The following is a 19,341-nucleotide window of genomic DNA, read 5'->3' as shown; positions in this document are numbered from 1 at the left end:
CTCTCGGCTTAGCGCTGGAAGCGGGTGGGCTCCTGACGTGCCTTTGGTCTTTGTCTCCTTCTGGTGTCCCTTGAAGGAAGAATGCCAGCTGCGGGACAAGAAGTGCGGGCCGTGCCACTTCCACGGGTACTGGTGGGATGTGGCGATTCTACACCGAGGACTCTCCAGGACTCAAAGTGTAAGTTGGATATAAGGGTGGTGGCAGACATGGAGGCCATATAGGTCACCTTTCAGTCTGTGAATTGAGAGATCAGTGTTCTGGCCTGAAAAGAAAAGCGTGCTGAATTGGTGGCTGCTTAGACAGATGAGAGACAGATTGTTTTATCTGTAAACTTAGAGAGGTAGTTTTAGAGGCAATAGTGGGTTAAAAAGGCTGGGTACAATTTATATTCTGTAATTGCCTCACTTTTGATGTTGAATGACCACTTGATTGTTCTAGTTCTTGATACAAATAGGTCTGTAGATAGATTTTTCCCTTCTATTTATGCTGCAGTACAGTGGTTCTCAGTTTCAGTGTTTTGAAACACTAAGGGTGTTTGTTGTTTGGTGTGGGGTTTTTTTTGTTAGTTTAGGGTGGAGTTTTTGTGCAAGATACCTTGGGTAGCTGTATGGTCAGGCTTTCAATGGAAGAAAAAAAGTGAGTTGGTTTTGCAAATCACTTGCACGCTATATGTAACGTTTTCTGAACCACGTCTCTGGAGCAACTTTATTGCTTACAACGTTACATGTATTTTTCTATGTTTTTTCTATATCATCCACATCTTGTGATCTCTGTCCTATTTGGTGAGCTAAAAATGAAAATGGATTGTAGAGGAGTTGTAGTTGCCTCAGTAAAGTACTTTAGCTGAAGTTGTTTTTAAAAATGGCTGTGATCACTACTGCATAAAGCAGTGTGAGAGTTTAGCCTGATTGTGGGATTTTTTTTTTTTTTGTTTTCTCATGTTTAACGTACAAGCTCTTAAAATTACAAGGAAAATCCACCTAAGAACATGTTATTTCACTCTAGCTATGATGAGGAGAATTCTGCTGTAGATGAAAAGTTTTTTATTTTATGTTGTGCGTAATTATACCTCTGACGCTTCAGCTATTTAGTATGTGTGTACTCAACATGAGGAATAATAAATATATTGAATAAGCAAGTTTGGTTTGCCTCTGGAAAATACATTTATCTGTAGTACAGGATGTGACAAAATATGTATGTCTTTAAAATATTAGCAGAAGAGAGCTGTGGGGGATCTGGTTGAGAGCTGGATATGGTATTTTTCTCTTTAAAACTCAGATCAAGCGTCGCATACCTTAAAAAAAGACTAAACCCAAACTTGTTGCTCTTTCTGTGGCTCTTGGTACCTGTGGTTCATGTATCTTGTCTTGAGCTTTCTTAAAGAATTGTAGGTGTTGTTTCCTGCGGAGCCATGATAATCAAACCAGGCTTGTGGTCTAACAAGCAGCCTTATGAAAGACATTCTGTGAATGCAGAGTACCAAATCTTTAGAGGTGCCTGAATAGATTTATTTATTCATTTATTTAAACTGCCTGGTGGGCCGAGGAGATGCGAGCGTGTATGGAGGAGAACTGCAGGGTTTCTGCAGGTCGTTTTTGGGACTATGGGAAGTGAGATACTCACGTCAGTATTGGAACGCTGATAATGTTCTCTAAGAGGATGAATGTCATCTGCATGTTTTAAAACCCCACCAAACACACAAACAATTCACCCTGTTTATTTCCACATCCCTCCATTCTGGTAGTGGTGCTTCTCTATTCCTGTGTGCCTTTGGCAAAAAGTAGCTTATGTGTCACTACTACTAAAGGCTCAAATGAGTTGGTAATTCAGGTACAAGTGTAAAGGACTTTGTGCACTTGATATCATTATGATTTATGTCATGTAGGATGTAAACTTCAAACATTTATGCAACACTGGGGATTGAGAAGTTCATTCTGTTGCTTAGTGAAGGACATCCCTTGGTAGCGGTTCCTTATGTAGTCGCTGTGTGGGGGAACTTTTTTGATTTTGCATGTTTTGTTATTGGTTTATTTGCTGAATGCTTTATGTCTGTGTTCAGGGTGTCCATACCCAAATAAGTCTAAGTATCCTAGATAATAACTGAGTTTTAAAGCTCAGTGTAAGATTACACTTATGAACATTTGAAGTACCTGGACCACGATCTCACAGAATATACGTTAGTAAATTGTTTCAATCTATTTTCAGTTTCTTTTTTATTTTGTGTTCAAGTAACATTTACCTTCTTCTTCTAAGCCGTAACCTGGAGGGTTAATCCAGGCTGGATAACAGAACTCATGGTATTTCTCTGAACAGCAGATTAAAAATCAGAAATGAGATTGCATGAAATGAGTAGTGTGAAGCACAGTTGAGTGTGTGTAATTATGTAGTAGTGTATGTAACTGTAGTTTCCAAACAGTTTGAAACAGCTGATTTAGTCTCTCAACACTCACCCTGAAATTGAACTGTTTTTTAATAACATCACTATACAATTTCTAAACAATGTCTAAAAGCAGGAGGGAAGGAAAAAATAAATAAGAATATATACATTGTGGGTAATGTTTTGGGCAGTGATTTAATGATGGAGCTAATTTGGACATTCTGCGTATCTTTTTTTGAGAAAACAGAAGTCCCTGTCTCTCACCCAGTGCTGCCAGTGTTTTAAAATGAAATAAAACCTCTGAAAGAACAACTGATGTGAATTTTATGCCAAAGTTTTACTAGCCGCTAGAGGCCTCTCTTGGTTTTTGTATATGACTACATCTCTGCTCAGGTGGCTAACTGAGTAGTAAATACAGATGATAATATTCTGGAATTTGTTTTCACAATGATGAGCGGTAATGAATCGTTACTTTTTAAATAATTTTGGGGTTTTGTTATTATGTTTTGCTTTATAGTTACGTAACATTTAGGGTGTGTAAAACTATCTTTAAGAACATAGGGGCAGCGCAGTTTTAGTTAGAGGTGGCTGTCTCATTTCAGTGTACTTTAAGATTCTGTGGGAACGGAATAAGAATTTTCTCATATGGTTGCTGATGAACCGATGAATTCACTTGGCTGATAATGACTGGTCTTTGGACAAAACAGACTTTTTTTAATGTTAATGCATTTTTTTTCTTTATTTTTAGTGGGCCTGTTCCAGTTTTGGTCATGAGTCTTCTTTTTATTGCTTCTGTGTTTATGCTGCACATCTGGGGTAAATACACTCGTTCATAGACTCAGCTGCCAACTTAAAGCATACATCTTGGACCAAAAATATGGTGGATCCTGGTTGTTCTTGGAGAGAGACTGGGGAAGCTTCCTATCACCTGCTGAAGTCTTGTCAATCCCGGTTCTAATGCTGAATGAATTTCTCAGTTTGCTATCTGGGCAGGTTTAAAGTCTGTCAAGGGTCATTTAATGTTTGTATCTGTACACTTAGAATGCAGGTATTGCAATAAAAGTTGTATATGGAAATAGAAACAGTCTTAACTGTATTTCTTCCTCCTTTTCCAGTGTACCACAACTGAAATATTATACTTGTGGTTTTCATATATAACGATATTTCTGAGTAAATGCCATTTGACAGTTCAAACCAGATTCTTGTATACTGTACATTGCTATATAATTTTATGTCAGAAGGTGTGGGGTTTTTTGTGAATAGGAGAAGCAAAATCAGGTGCACAAACATTCAAAGGTAACAAACATGTTTGCTGAAATAGAACTGAGATACACTAGCTGAGCTGGTCATGTTCTTCTGTTAACTCCAGAAAAATATCTAGTTGTATTTCATTTTTTTCCTAAATGCAAGTTAAATTTTACTCAGCGCTCATTATACGTAAAAGTACTTGAGGAACAATGTGAACTGGTAACTAACTGATAAGAAAAAAAATAATTGTGTGGCGTCAAGATGTATTTTTTCTGCAGGTCCAGACTCTTTCAAAGGAGTCTTGGGGAGGAAAATGGAAGGGGAGGACTGGAAAAGCAATGGCTGCATTTTAAATAACAGGACATGCAAATAGGCTGAGATACAGTTAAGTGGCTCTCCAGATAATGACTCCTGTTTCCTTCTGGGTGATGTTCTTCATTTTCCTTCTCAACAGTCAGAAAAGCTCTTCTCTTCTTAAAGGTACGTACATACTGGCGTGTTTCAGTTCTTTCTCACTGCTGATGTGGTCTTGAGATGCAGATAAGCAAAACAGGTGTTTCCTTACAGTTGGATAGAATTATTTTAGCCTGTTCATGTTACTATCCCATTTGAATATCAGCTTGTAATAGGAAAAAAATATTCTTGGTTATGTAGCCTTGATGGAAGTGTTATGACTGACATGTTGTAGAAGCAGCCTCTTGTGCACCTTGAAAGCCACTCTTCAAGTAGCATTACTTCTGAAAAGAAGAAGCTGTTCAGAACAAAAACAGGAATAAAGGATGTGGTTTCAGGGCTGTAAGGATAATTGCTTTGAGTTGTACTTATACCTAATGTAAATATAGAGGGAAAAATAGAAGACTTGGAGCGGAAGTTGAAAATTGTCTTATAAAATGTAACGGTAGGAGGGTTATGTTTTCAGAGGACTGAAAGTTGAGGAACAGAGAATTCTGGTGACTTGAAGGCCATAGGGTAACAGAATACACAAAAAAGTGGTGGAAACAGCCAGATAAATCATGTATCAAAGGGAGAAGGATCCACAAAATGCTTCCTGCTGTGCATGTGGAAGGGAGGTAAAAACAGAAGGAAAAATAGAACGACCGGGAATTAGCTCAGCTCACCGTTTCAGAAGGTGGAGATAAGGATCTCTTATTTAAATGCTTTGCTTAGCAAGGGAGTAAAATCTGTACAGTTAGTGATTTTGTTTTAAGGTAAGAAAGAAAACGTTAAGAAAAGACCAAATGCGAGTCAGGTGTTCCACTGACCATGTGGACAGACTGTGCTGCTGCGGCTGCCTTAGCGTGTAGCACTCAGAGGAAAAGGGGTAATGGATAACAGTAATATCTAAGTGGGTAACCTCTTCTTCGTTCTTGATGATACACTTTTCCAACACAGCAGGAAACAATTTTCTTTGAATTGTTGTTGGTCCCTAAAAGCTCTTTTGCCACGTTTAAAGCATTCCATATTTTTGCTTGTCTGGTATCTTGCTGTTTCTAAAGACCAAAATCAGTTATGAACTCTGAGGAAAAGAGGTGATGGGGAAGGCTTACTGCTGTGCAGTTTATGTTTAATTCAATTGGATATAAAAATGACTATTTTGCCAGTGATGTCCTCATTTTATCAGTGCTGTCACTTAATCTTTCCCTCCGTCAGCAAGAGATGTGAGTTTGTGAGCCAGTTTCAGTCCAATTTAACAGAGGAGTGGAATCTGAAAGACACTGTTCTTGAGGGTTGGATGGAGTAAGTAGCTGATGGAAGAGAGACACTTCTTTTCCTTGTTACCTAGGGAGAATAGGGGAGAGCTAGACTTCTTAAATGTCTTCATGATAGGAAAAGCTTTAACCTTCGCTCTTGCACCTTTTTGCATGCTGAAGTCAATCACCCGTGAGCTGTGGATATGTAGGTATGTGGGCTTCGTTAGTTCCGATGTTTCAGAACTGCATTTTTGTGTCTGTGTGGAAGCCAGCTCTAACGCACAGAAAGCAATCTTGGTAGGTTTTTTTTTCCCTCTAGGCTTTGCTGGTATCCTGTTAGTTACATCCAGGCCAGACTTTCTTGTAATGTGTGTATAGCCCATGAATTCCTCCCATCTTTTGTGTCATGTCACCATAAATATTGCGCCTCTGATAATCGCTCACCACATTTCTCATTCCTGAAGGGCAGTTGTTCAAGTGCATAGTTCATGACTGTCCCATACATACACAGCTCTTGCTCAGCAGAAGGATTTTTTTTGTTTTAGCACATCAGATTCTGAATTTACCCTCCAAGAAGAAACTGTCAGCTCCTTCCAATGTCTCATCTATCTCCAGCTGTTTCTTAAGCTCTTTGAGCCTATCAGACATAACATAAACTAGTGAAAGTTCTCTTCAGTTCTATTTATAGTAAGTTATAATGCTTTTACTACAAGCATAGGTATTCCTGTAAAGATACATGCGTGCCCATCTATCATTCCTTTATCAGTTTAGAAATGCAAAAGGATGTGTCTCTGAAAATCTAAGATGGTACATCTCTATTAGACTGCACTGTGGCAGCCATGCAAAGAAGCAAATAGAACAGTTTGTGTCCTCAGCTGTGGTAACTACAGATGAATGGATGCTGTACTGGGATCATGTGGTGAAGGCTAAATGATTTTATAAATATGTCAATGGGTTCTGTGAGGGGCTTGGTAGAAAAAAATATTATTTTTTTTTGGTCTAGAAAAAGAGATGTCTTATTTATTCAAGAGCTAAGATGTTATATAATTCCAGCTTTGATAATAAGGCTATGTGTTTCATACTAGCCTGTGTTTTGTAGACTTGGCATTATTAGTAATGCATTAGAAGTATCAGTGGGATGTGAGCTAAAAGAGAGGACTGCCTGCCTTTTGACTTTCTGGGGTTGTTTTTTTGTATTTTGTTTTTACTGAGGGGAAAATCGAATAACATTTGTGTTTACTGCTTTGATTTCAGAAGTTGGTGAAAAGAAAGGCAGGCAAAGAAAGAGCACGTGTAAACTTACTCAATAGATTTCATCCCTGACATGCATTGTGATCTTCTCCCTTCTGTATTCTAGTTACCTCATCTTCTCTGGAGGCTCCCAATTATACTGAATTGTGCCATGCTCTGATGCAGAGATGTGGCAGGTAGTAGCAACAGTGAACAGAAAAGACTCATTTTACTTATGACAAAATACAAGTTCAGATGTGGATCACCACAGTTTTGACACATTTCACATTGGCTGCAGGTTGCAAATAATTATCCTTGTTTCTTATTTTTAAGGATTTTTTCACACAGCTGCCTTCTAGAATAGTGTGTGATTTTTTTTTTTTTAATTTTTTTTTACCAACCATAAATGGAGGAATTCTTTGAAGTTATACTATCATTTAGTAAAAGAGAACTAAGCAAAACTTTTCATGCACTGCCTCCTCCAAAGAGCTATTTATCTTAATATTAACAATGGAATTTTCTAGCTAGTTTAGTGTGTTTTTTTTTTTTTAATTTTATGTTTTAGTTCAAGCATTTATCACTGGGTAAATATACTGACGTATTTTCCTCCTCTGATACTACAGAAATTCCAAATATATTTACAAATGGTGCAGAGATAAGACAGTATTTCAGTGCTTCCAAAACAAAATCAGAACTAAATTTACGGTCAATATGCTGCAGTTTCAGAGGGGCTGCATCCCCAGCATCTATTATTTATTAAGTACCATTCTGTGAGACCTTCTTCCAAGTCTATTAGCTACTGTTTTGGTTTTTCTGGTAAGATAATATAATGCAACACTGCTTTAGATTTTTTTTTTTTATGTGCCCAAGACTGGCTGTTAAGTAATGTTACTCCTTTCTTATGCAAAAGTGCCATACATTTAGAGTATGCTATATGTTGTTATCAGTGGAGAAGACCTTAAATGTTCCTCACCTCAGGAAGACATCTGTGAGGGGAAAAAACATACCAGCATGGTACAAACTGCTGAGAAGTTTGCGAGGGACCAAACTATTGTAAACGAGTGTGAATCTGAACCTGATGCAGTTGTGGGGCTTGACAGACTTAGCTTTCTAATTTTGTTCCATGGTTGTTTTCATGCTCCTTTCTGAAAAGTTTTTTTTTTAATCACCTTTTATGATGTTTGAGTATTATTTAAAAAACATACAAAGAAACAAGGACTTTTTACAGGAGGCTGAACGCTCATGTGCTGAGGAGCTCACAGTGGTAGCTAGTAGAGTTAGAGCCTTTCCCCTATTCCAGGTGGAATTAAATAATACTAATCTCCATGCTATCTGCATGCAAAATTACCTAATGGTAGAACTGCCTTCACTGAGTGAGTTTGTGGAGGGAGGTTGAGCAGATAAAGAACCTTACAACACCTGTGGGAAGAAGAAAAGTGTTTTTGCTAGTTCTGCTTCCAAGAATATTTTCCACTACTAAGATGAGATTATTTTTACCCACTTTCTGCCCCACAACAAACTCCAGAACAGGAGAGCATCAGACAGGGCCTCGTGTCCTAGACCGCTGCATGAAGATTGACTATTTTAAGGGAAGGAATTTTAGTAAAATGACTTCTTGCAGCAAACCTTGAATCTCAGTTGCTTAGGCTGTTATGGCTATGGCAGCCTAGCTTCTCTGAAAAAACATCCACGTTCTGCAGAAAGCACAGGGGTCTTTTAGTTGTCCTGGTGTCCAAGGAGAGTAGTTCACCTGCAGCGATTCCTTCCTGATATTTAAGGAATGCCACTATGTCCTCTGGTAGTAGCCCTGAGAAAGAGCTTTTTCTTGGCTTTTCTTGAGGGTGGAGTAACATGATGAACTCTTGTCCTCTATGTGAGTGACGCAGAAATCTTGCCTATCAAATGTGGGATTTAACTTTAGTTAACTTTCTATTTTCACAGCACAGCTGCTAACGGTTCTCTGCCTTTTCTAGTCACTGGTGACAAGCCTGCGTTTCTAGGGTTTAGTTCTGCTAGTTCTAGTGTCAGGTGAAAAGGTGCTCTGTAGGTGCTTGTAGCTCCAGGCAATTGAAGAACTGTGGACAGCAAGTCAAGAGTAGTTGGAGCATTTGTCAACATTGTAGGTGCCAGGTTGTTTGGGATGAAGTCCAACCCCGCATCCCAGCTGCTGCTGCTGACAGAGCTACTGGTCTTTAATATCATTTTGATGATGAAATGAGTGTACAGTGGTGATGAAACCCGAAAACTTCATTAAGTCGTACTTGGCAGGCCACAGTTGTCAACAAAGACTTGCCAAAGAGCAAGAATTTTAGCAGCACCAAGATCCTTGAAGACAAACCAATAACTGGCAGTTCGGGAAAGCAATTCAAGTAAATGCTGCTGTAGCATTTTTTTTTTTCACGTGGGTATCACTGGACCATTTAGTTTTAACTTGCTTCATGTTGGTTGTGCCAACACAGGATTAGAGTTTATCTGCTAGTGCCTTGCAGTCGCTAGGCAGCATTTTGTCCTACGTTTGGACCACAACTGAGTCACCTCTCCCCAGCCTTTTCAACTTCTGCTTTTCTTCTGCATTAGAAATTAAGGTTCTTTAGCCAGGCCTTTTCACTGGAGAGGCAGAGAAATTATGAAATCCGGAAAGTGTTAAGGGAAAAATGGAGCAGTTCTGTCCAAATGGGCGACTAGAAGATGTTCCCTTCCTTCAGAAAAGCTATTTAAACCAACAGCTAATTAACATCTTGAGGAAGGATGTTTTTATGTTCAAGTAGCCTCAGCTTTTCATGTCTCTACTACATTCTCAATAAATAGCCATGAAAAGATTAGAAGGTAGTTTGCTGCAACTTACAGTATATGGTAGCTTGAAATAAAATGAGCTGCATCTTCCCCCAGAGTATCACATACCAAAAAAAAAAGCCTTCCTCCTAAACAACAAAGATAGCATTTATGAAGATCTGATGCTATAATAAATTCTTCATATTTTCAAAAAGTAGTCTAGGAGTAAAAATAATTTAACTTGATATTAAAAATATAATTAAAAATAGGTATGTTTAACTTTCTATAATCTTGAAACAATTATTTTTTTAAAAAATCCTTAATTTAAAAGAAAGTTATTTTGGTCAAAATGAAAAGAAATTGCCAAATGTCAAGCTTTATCATGAACTGGAAATTCAAATTGGAACCAGCACTTAACACTAGGTGTCTGTGACAATGTGAAATAATATTGGAAATATGGGTATAGGTCATAATGAAACATACTTTGGAAAGAATACCTGGATGTCTTTGCTCCAGCCACCTGCTGACAGCAGGGCAAGCATCGAAGCTCAGTCAGGTTGCTGAGGGCCTTGCCCAATTGCATTTTGAAAATCTCCAAGGAGGGAGATTTCAGAGTTTCTCTGGGTACCTGTCCTTGTGCTCAGCCACTCTCTGGTGAAGATTTTTGTCTTATATCCAATTGCAAGTTCCCTTGTTTGACCTTGCAGTGATTGCCTCTCATCCTTTTGCTGTGCATTGCTGAGAGGACTCTTAGCTCGATCTGCTCTCACCTTTGACAGGCGAGGGCAGCAGCTAGGGTTTCCCCCTTAGCCCTCTTGAGCCAAACGAACCTGGCTGCCTCTGTCCTGCATGTCTTGTGCTGCAGCCCCCAACCAGGTAAGTGGTCCTCTCCTAGATTCTCCACTTCACTGTTGTTTCTTTTGTACTGCAGGCACAAAACTAGGCACAATGTTCCAGATGAGGGTTAAATAAAGGTGTATCTTTAGGATTACTTCCCCTTGACGGGCTCTTTGTCCATCTTGCTACGTGATTAGCCTTTGTTGCTGCAAAGGCATGCTACTGGTTCACATTTCACTTTTTCACTTTTCGAGTCCTTTTCTGCAAAATTCTGCTCCCTGGTGAGTCAAGCTGTGTCTTGTGTGGTGTTGCTCCAGCCAAGATGTAGAACTTAATATGTGTCCTTCCAGAGCTTCAGTAGGCTTTTGTTGGCTCATTTTTCCATACTGCTAAGGTCCCTCAGATTGCAGTACTGTTCTCCAGCACTTTTTGAAATTTGATGTCCTCACTTGCTGAAGATGCAGATAATGAGACCAATTGCGTTCCTGCCAGGAGCACAAGAACGAGTTTGCATAACTGCAGGTTTACTCGAAGTTCCTGTCCCTGGTTTTGACCATCCTCACAGAAAGCTGATATGTCTGGGCTTGTGCACAAGGTTGGCATTAAGATACTGAATTTCACATAAGAGCAGACTCTAGCCCCATGATCTACTTTGCATGGAGGATATGAGTGAAAACTCGGATGTGCTTGAGAGTGCCTTCCCAAAATTCACTAGGCACTGTTCCCAGGCCTTCTGCTTGTTCATTTCTCACTCACCACCTGTGCATTCAGATCTATCTGCTGGCTCATAAACTGATTTTATTATATACAGTTCTTACTTCTCAGTAGCCTGTGGCATTTCTGTTACATGTAGGTCTCCAACAGGCCATCCTAGAAGATGCCTCCAATATGCACTAGGTGGCTGGAGCAATACAGAAAAGTTAATTTCTGGTATGATTTAAGTTAAAAGGTGTGATTTTTTTGAGTTTCCTTTCAAGTACAAGACAGTGGCTTTCAGATAATGCTGAAGCTGGGAACAATACGGCTATTGATAATTCATGGATTAGATGACAAGGAACCTTGTCATAAAAACTGACATACTTTCCCACCACAGCATCCTATCTTACCATAAGCGTCTTTGTGAAGTACCCAGCTGTGAAAAAGCTATGAAGGCAGCTTAATGTGGTAGAGTGATGGCACCACAGGTTCTGGCATTCCAGGTGTAACTTGATTGTTTTGTTCTAAACTGGCAGATGTAGGTATTCAAAGCAATACTTTCACATACAAAGTCTCCTGTTTTCACTTTGCATTTAACAGCATCAGATCCCAGACTTGAAAGTGTTACTGTGATGTTTAATTAGCATGCCCATGCTAAATATTTCCAGCACCTGCCGTGACATAAGAGCTTTCATGCAGTGCTCCTCTTCTTACTTTTTGCGTTTCACTTGATGTTGCTGGTTAAAACCACTGCAGCACAGTCTCCCTGGAAGAGACTGTTAAGGTGCATCAAAAGACAACAGTCTCATTCAGAACTGGAAGTAAATTTAAAATAAAAGTGAACCTATATTTTGTCATGAAATAAGTACAGAAAACAATGCTCTGAGCTATTATTAATTCCTAACACTTACTACCTATTAGTAACAAGCAGTATTGCCATAATTTCTATATTCTTCTGGTTTGCTGCCTTCAAGTTTTGGGCAGATGAATCCTTCAACTTTTTTTCTGCTTTAAGCAATCGTATAGCTTCTGCTTATCCCTAGGTATCCTGACTAATTGCAGTTGCTACTTTGTAAGACATAATCTTACAAAGTAGCTACAGGTAGCTCAGGTTCATAAATGGGATATAGTTCATTGAAGAACTGACTTGGTCGTGGCCTTGGCTGTGGTTGGTCTTGCACAGACACTGTCTCTTTTTACTTACTGAGAAGGGCCATAACCAGAGGTCCTGTTCTTTGTTGCTGCATGTGGCATAAAGCCACATCTGAGCTTTCCCAATACTTTGCCCCTGCTTTCCTTTCTGCGCTGCATCAGTGCCACTCCCAGTTTCTTTGTGTATGTACCCACCTTTGTTCGTTGCCAGAAAACATTGCTTGGGTTTCTGCTGAGGGGGTCTAGCGTCACCCTGCCTTTTCCAGGAAAAATACAGCTGGAGATGAAAGCATTGGGTACGTCTCACCCTGTCACACCTGCTTCTGAAACGATCCCAAGACATTATGGGGTGTGTTCTTTTGTCATGTTAATGAAGAAAGAATTGTGTTTGTTTCAAGTCAGACTTGCTGAGTTGGGGAGAACTTTGGTGTATATATATGTTTCCTCTGAGATGTATGGTGGAAGCAGAATGGAAATGGAAGAATTTAGTCCTCTCCTCACAGTAATTTGGTGACAGAGGTGAGGCTAGAATTGAGAATTTAAGTTACAAATATTTCTCTGTGTAGTGCACTTCATATAAAAGGGGAAAGTCCATCTAATATTAGTTAGCCCGTGCATGAGCTGTCAATACAAGGAAATACAAGAGAGTGGCAGCACAACACAGCAAAGTTGGGCTGTGTCCATTTTTGAGCACCCTCGATATAGGAAAGACAGTGATAAACTGGATCAAATCCACGAGAGGTGGTCAGTGGCTGGAGCACTAGCTCTGTAAGGGGAGGCTGAGGGAACTGGATCTGTATGGCCTTGGAGAAGGGGAGCTTCCTATACCTATGCAGAGGTCATGAAGACATTGAAGGCAGGCTTTTCACAGCAGTACCTGGCAGGAGGATGAGAAACAGTAGGCATATGTTGAAACGAGAGAGGTTGGATATAAGGAGAAACCTTTGTACCATGACAGTCAACTGTTGGAGCAGGTTGCTCAGAGTGATTTTGCAGTCTCCTTCCTTGGCTGTTTTCAAGACAGGATGGATAAAACCCTTGGAAAACTGGTCTGATGTCATAGGTGATCCACCTTGGAGTTGTAGGTGATGGGGTTGCACTAGATGACCTTTCAAGAGCTCTTCCAACCTGAATTATCCTCTGACCACATAATTCTTGTGAAGCCATTCTGACAGCGACTTCAGTGTCTGCATCCTCTGAAACTTGGGATATTTCTGCTGGACAGACTTGAGGTACAGAGCTGAGGGTGAGCACAATTTCAATAAAAGCAAGAGTTGTGGAGGGAAAGAAGGTTCTTAGTTTTATCTGGAATTTTATTTAGTAAGTCAAAAATTCAAGATCCAAAGACTGACCTGATTAGAGATGGTTCCGTGATGTTAGCTAAGAGTACAGGATGCACTCCAAATAAATAAATCACATGTCTGCCGGAATCATCAAAGCTGTACATGCTACTCCATCTGGTGGGGAAATCAATAACAACTTCTTGTGTTCCAGAGGTGGAGACATTCTTCAGTAACAAAGGCAGGGGTTTTCCAATCTGTTTTGTATCTGTAAGCACATATTCTTGTTTTTCCAGTACTTATTCTACATGGGACAGACCAGCAATCTTAGCTTGCTTGGGGAATTTTGGTTTTTGAAAAATTCTGCAGGCATAATGATTTTCATCCTGTTCCCTTTCTTTCAAGTTGAGTAGCCCAAATTGGTGTGTTTATGGGTTGCAAATGAAGAGACAGTCCTGAAAAATGAAGCCTCCTCTTTTCTACATGTTGTAGACTCAGAACATGAGAATGTTTCCCAATATATCCAGACCACATCTTGGAAGTCAGTCTTTATGGTCCAAGATTGCATTCTCTCCGTTCATAGAGAGCTTAGCTCAGTGGTCCCTGATTAACACCTCTGTACACAACATCATCAGCTGGAAGTTTCTTCAACAAATTCTGGAATGACTCTGCGCAGAGGTAAATGAGAATGATGGCGTTGACTGTGCCTGGAAATAACATGGAGCATATTAGGATGAAATTAAAATCTTGTGTATTTTTAGGAGACAATAGGAAGAAAGGTCACATTGCTTCTTCCATGAGCTATGAGGTTCTATGTCTGATAGCAACTATTCTCTTGAAGTGAGATAACCTCAAAAGAAAAACAAATGGAAGAGTAAAGGTTTAAATTACATGTATTTCATAGGTGTCTTTTTATTATCATTACATAATCAGTAACAACCATTTTTCATCAGAGTAACATCACACTGAAATAGAGGGAGAGGTGAGAGATGGTGTCAGTTTAAATCTGCACTTGTGTTTGGATATCCAGGCAGAAACTGAGGATTATGTTTACTGTCCTCAGGATGTATTTTGAACTAGACAGAGAGCAGTGAGCACCTTTCAGGAGTACAATTGCTTCATTTTGGTGAGAAGTAAGCTTTAGTTTGGACCAAAGAGAGTGTTACCGTGCTCTTCATAGCCATGAAATCTTCAATTTTACTCTTCTTTTGCAATGAATAAAAATGCTGGGTTGTTTCTTGTATGATGGCAAATTTGTAATTCAGATATTTGTCATAGAGACTGACAGATGAGTAGTGAAATCTAGTCCTTTGTAATCTGGTCTGAATTGAATATCTGATCTTGAAGAGGTCCACTCCTGAACTGAAGACATCTCTATCTGAAAGTGTCCCTTCCCAACTTCTTGTCCACCCCCAGCCTGCTGTCTGGGGAGGTGGGAAGTAGAAAAGGCCTTGACTCTGTGTGAGCATTGCTCAGCACTAACTAAAGCATCATCTCTGTGTTACCAACACTATTGTCAGCACAAATCCAAAACAAAGCTCCATACTAACTCCACTCCAGCCAAAACCAGCACAGGAGTATGGGGACAGGATGATACCAGAGACATCAGGGCTATGAACAGGTCTCAGAGGTGACTTACTAGTGATGGAAGGAAGGCAACCTTTAGAGCTGGGTCAAACCAGTTACAGATAACAAAGAGGACAAATATTAAGTATCCGGCATATATAATACACACCATATGCATGATGTACATGTGTAACATAGAGCTGGAGATGAGTGAAGGAAGACCAAGGTGCGGAATGTGTTAGAAAACATGTGAAAACGACGCTGAGCAGATCCTAAGTTGAAGAGGAAGAAACTATCGACACCCTGCTGGTGAAAGACTTGAATACTGATAGCTCACTGTGCCCCTCTCCCTGCACTGAAGCTATCATCAAGACCCAGAGGGGCAGTGAAAAGGGAGACATACTGCCGAAAAAAATGGGTAGATAGGAAATGTTTGTGTATATACAATTTGAACTGAGTGTAACTTGAATTCTGAAGTGTTAGCATCGTTGTAACTGAATGGGTAATTCTTTCATTAGACTGTTAAGACTTCAGCTCGACTCACAGTAAGTTCATGGCTTTGTATGTATAGTGTGTTCCTTTTGCCCTTAACAGTTCAAGCATATTGGACTCGTGGGACTTCAAGCGATCTATAATGTAACCTGAATGCAGTGATTTGGTAGCAGAGATTAGGAGGTGGTCACAAATGGCTGTGTATCCCTGGACTGATACAGCAGAAGTGTCTTGGGATGATGTGTCACGTTGGGGTATGTACCCACGTTTTGTGATGCTTAGCTGGAGCAGATGCATCTGTTCCCAGAGATTTTTTTTCAGAAGAGGGTAGTAGGGAAAGGTCTGTTCAAGGAAGGTGTGTGATGATGTCATGAGTTGCTTTTATCCTAGAGAGGCAAGCTGTATGCCTTTTTTGAGTCTTTACAACTACATAACACTAATGGATTTGGCCTTCATGTTCTTGACCCAAATACAGTGAGTATGTGGTTTGTTTTATGAGATGCTGTTTGGGGATGATTCAAGCAGTCATCCTCTGATACAAGGTTCTACTATCTTTCAAGAAAACCTTTAAATGCTTCTCCAGTCAGTCTAGTTAGATCTTTTGAAATCTTGTGCTGTTGAGGCTTCTCAAGAAGCAGGAGGAAAACTACCATGTTTAGAGCTTCTTCACTTTGTCTAGCAGTGAGTACAGTGATATGGGTAAGATAGTTGTTACATTTCAGAAGTTGTACCAAGAGAGCTTAGCTTCGCAGCAGGTCTGTGAAGTAGAAGCGTCTGTGATGGTGTTTAAAGGACAGCATCAAAGACAGAGGAAATCAAGCTGCTACTGTGTTGTTTTAAAAGACTGGAGAACAAACCATGCCGATATTAAAAAGAAATATCATAAGCCATAGGCTGTTTCCCGTGAGGCCAAAATGCAATCCCTAAATCCAAATTGCTCTTCATATGTGTGAAGGACAGATTTAGACCCACGAGGGAAAGAAAAGCTGTGAAGAATAGGAGGAGGCTAACAGCTTACTTCTTGGCTGTTAACATGGAATAATTAAACACTAACAGCCAAAAGGAAAGCTGTTGTTTTCCTAGTCCAAATACCCAGCCAGGAATAAAACATTAAGCAGCTATACAAGTGATGTCTTTCATTTTCTTCTCATAAAACAAACCACCGAGTTAAACAACATATACTTTGGATACATGGAAAATAAGTGCATTTTATATAGCCAGAAGTGTAATTTCTGAAATTTGTGCTTCGCAGGTCACGGGTAAACTGAACATTACTTAATGTGCTGAGTTTTTCTTCTTAAAATTCAGTGTGCATCTGTGGAAATTAAGGCTAGTATCTACAATGCTGAAGCTTTAAACCATGACTACCTTGTGGTAGAGAACCCCCTAAAGGGCTTCTATATACAAAATCTTACCTGTTTTGGTTGTTTTTTTTTTAATTCCAGCAAAGTTATTTGGTTCAAAAAATGTTAGTATTTACTAACCCTGTCCTGCTTCTGGAAAGTGAGTAATTTTTCTGTGCTTTTAGTAATGGAGGATCTTAAGGTGTTGTGACATTAGCATTTGGCTCCTGCTGCTTTTGTAGTCTTATCACAGAAACTGAACTTTCGAGGAGTTCTCAACCTGCAGCTTGAGCTTACCAGACAGGAGAATAAAACAGGTTGCTTTACTGGTAGTTTTTATTGTGTATAAAGCTAGGATTGTAATAGTAAAGTGAAACAGAGACACCACATTCATGATTTCAGGCTGCATCCCATGCCCATTCACACATTTTATACTGTAAGAAAACTCAGAGGAGAAGGAAAAAAAACAACCCCACAACCTAAGAGGAAAAAAAAGACATATGAAATGAAGCAGAGATGGCACTTAGAATCCAGTATGTCTGACAGAAAAAATACCCCCCAGAGCCAGAAAATTGTCATCAGGTGGTAATGATAGCAGTCTAGAGCTCCTTCCAGCTTTGGATCATGAGGCCCATCAGCAGAGCTCCCCATACACAGCACCCCTTCACAGTCACTCGTCAATCAACAACTCTGAAAATAAAGACCACATGTCATCAGATTTGTGGAATTCTTCCCTTCCTGTTTATGCAAGAACTGCCAGATCACTTATGTTGCAGCACCAGCTTTCTGTCCTCAGAAAGGCGGGTGATTTTCTTTTCCTAGTGTCAGAGTAGTTAAGTCCTTTCATTTCTAGTGTGAAACTTAAATGTTGTTGTTTTAAAACAATTTCACACTACACAGGACACCAGAGACCTTTGTAGGTATGCAAAGGTAATAGCTATGAAAGGCTATTTGTTCATCTCTGTAAAGCTCCTCTGCCACCTTGGTTGGGGAGGGGTAGAAGGATGGATCCAAAATAACCATGTTTGCCTCTGCAATAGCCTCTTTGTAGTTGTTTTTATTGCTTGGATTCGAGTGTTGGATCTGGCAAATTTTTTAAAGCTGTGCTAGAAACTGTGCTAACACTTTTGTGGTAAGGCTGATTACTTGTCACTGCTCAGGCCTGTGCCCACACCCTGTTCAGTTTACTTGGATGGATACAGAGGTTCCCATGCCCCTGTCATGCTGGAATGCCAGGTATGAAGCGAGGCAGTCCTACTATAGTGAATTGTCACTTGCTCTACTCCTACTCAACCTAGATCTTCACATGCACTGTAAAAAGTAGAGATCACCCCTTGTAGTAACCAGCAGTCCTTTCTCCAATAGAGCTGCATAAATAAGGAAAAGGTTGAAATTTATATTAAAAAATTAAAAAAAAAAATAGGAATACTTCTACTGGCAGTTTTCCCAGCACACCATATGTTGACCTTTTCTGGTCAATTCAAAAAAACACAATCAACTGTTAGGGGATTAGTGTTTCACCTCGGATGTATCACCCCACGCTTTGCTTTCTCACTGGTGCCATGCTGCCACCCATTCCAAGTGTCTTCAGGCTCTATTTGTGTGACCTTTTGCTCGAGGCTGTTGCCAATGTGTGTTCCGGGAGGAGGCATCACAGGCTCACAAAGCGTCTTCACGTTCCCTGAAGCCAGGATTTCATTCATCCTATGCATGCCTGGGCCCCGTTTCTCCAGTGTGGCTTGTCTAACCTGAAAATTTTCTTTGCAAAGCATTTTTTGTTGACTTCCAGGTTTATTTCTTTGATTGTCGGAGGAGTATCCCCTTCCTCTTCAACATCTGTGTGAGTTTTCACTCTCTTTTACCCACAAGACAACTTTCTCAAGGTTCTCTACCCTCCTCGCTCATGAGAACAACCTGCTGCCTGTTCTTTGCTGGTCTTTGCTCCATATGCAGAAGATGAAGGCTTTGTATATTTTTAACATTCTCCCATAGCATTAATTCTTTATATCCAATATGAATTATTGGCAGATTAACAGCAATCTGGAAAAGCAGATGGTGCTTTCAGACCTCCCTCCTCCTTGCCTGTCATGGTTGAAAGGAAACTTAACATTAATGCAGCCCCAGCCTTCAGTGAGAGCACAGGCCTACTCACTGTGTCAGGCTGCCAGATCTTTATGTACAGCTTTCTCTCATGTACGTACTTCCTATTTCTTCTGGATATAGAAAGAAACCTCCAATATATATCAGTATTTTTATACTGTGCCAAACTTTTATCTGTAGTTACAGATGCAAATATAAAACCACCATATAACTACATCCATGTATAATCACTTAAATATATATTGGTGGCTTTGCATTTGTACTCCTAAATACGTGGATGTGTGTTCACAGAAATACACATGTATATATGTGCCTACATGATATGTCATGTATTTAAGTGTACTTCCTAAGCCCATTGGGCATCAATATTGACATGTTTCTCTCTGGGAACTCTGGAATTCAGAGTTAGACTTTAGGTCTGACTGAAAGTTGTCAGCATAGCTTGGAATGGCAGATGTCCAGCAACTACTGATTAATCACAGACATTTCCCCTGGCTAGAAACAGACCCTTGTACCACTTTCTCTGCACGGTTGCACTGCATCCTGCCTTTATGCT

General features: G+C 39.9%; 1 protein-coding gene across 1 annotated transcript; it reads left to right on the top strand.

Moving 5' to 3' along the window:
* Nucleotides 1-76: 76 nt before the first annotated feature.
* SEC61B (Sec61 beta subunit) lies at nucleotides 77-3,460 on the top strand (the record flags this gene model as incomplete). Its single annotated transcript, XM_009870059.1, has 2 exons — nucleotides 77-178; nucleotides 3,127-3,460. Coding segments are annotated over 2 exons (190 nt in total), but the record flags the coding sequence as incomplete, so codon positions are not given.
* Nucleotides 3,461-19,341: the final 15,881 nt, after the last annotated feature.

Source organism: Apaloderma vittatum, unplaced genomic scaffold, assembly GCF_000703405.1.
Source record: "Apaloderma vittatum isolate BGI_N311 unplaced genomic scaffold, ASM70340v1 scaffold19325, whole genome shotgun sequence".
In the NCBI taxonomy this organism is placed as follows: domain Eukaryota; kingdom Metazoa; phylum Chordata; class Aves; order Trogoniformes; family Trogonidae; genus Apaloderma; species Apaloderma vittatum.
Note: the sequence above shows the minus strand (reverse complement) of the source record. Positions and strands in the feature narration are given on the sequence as shown.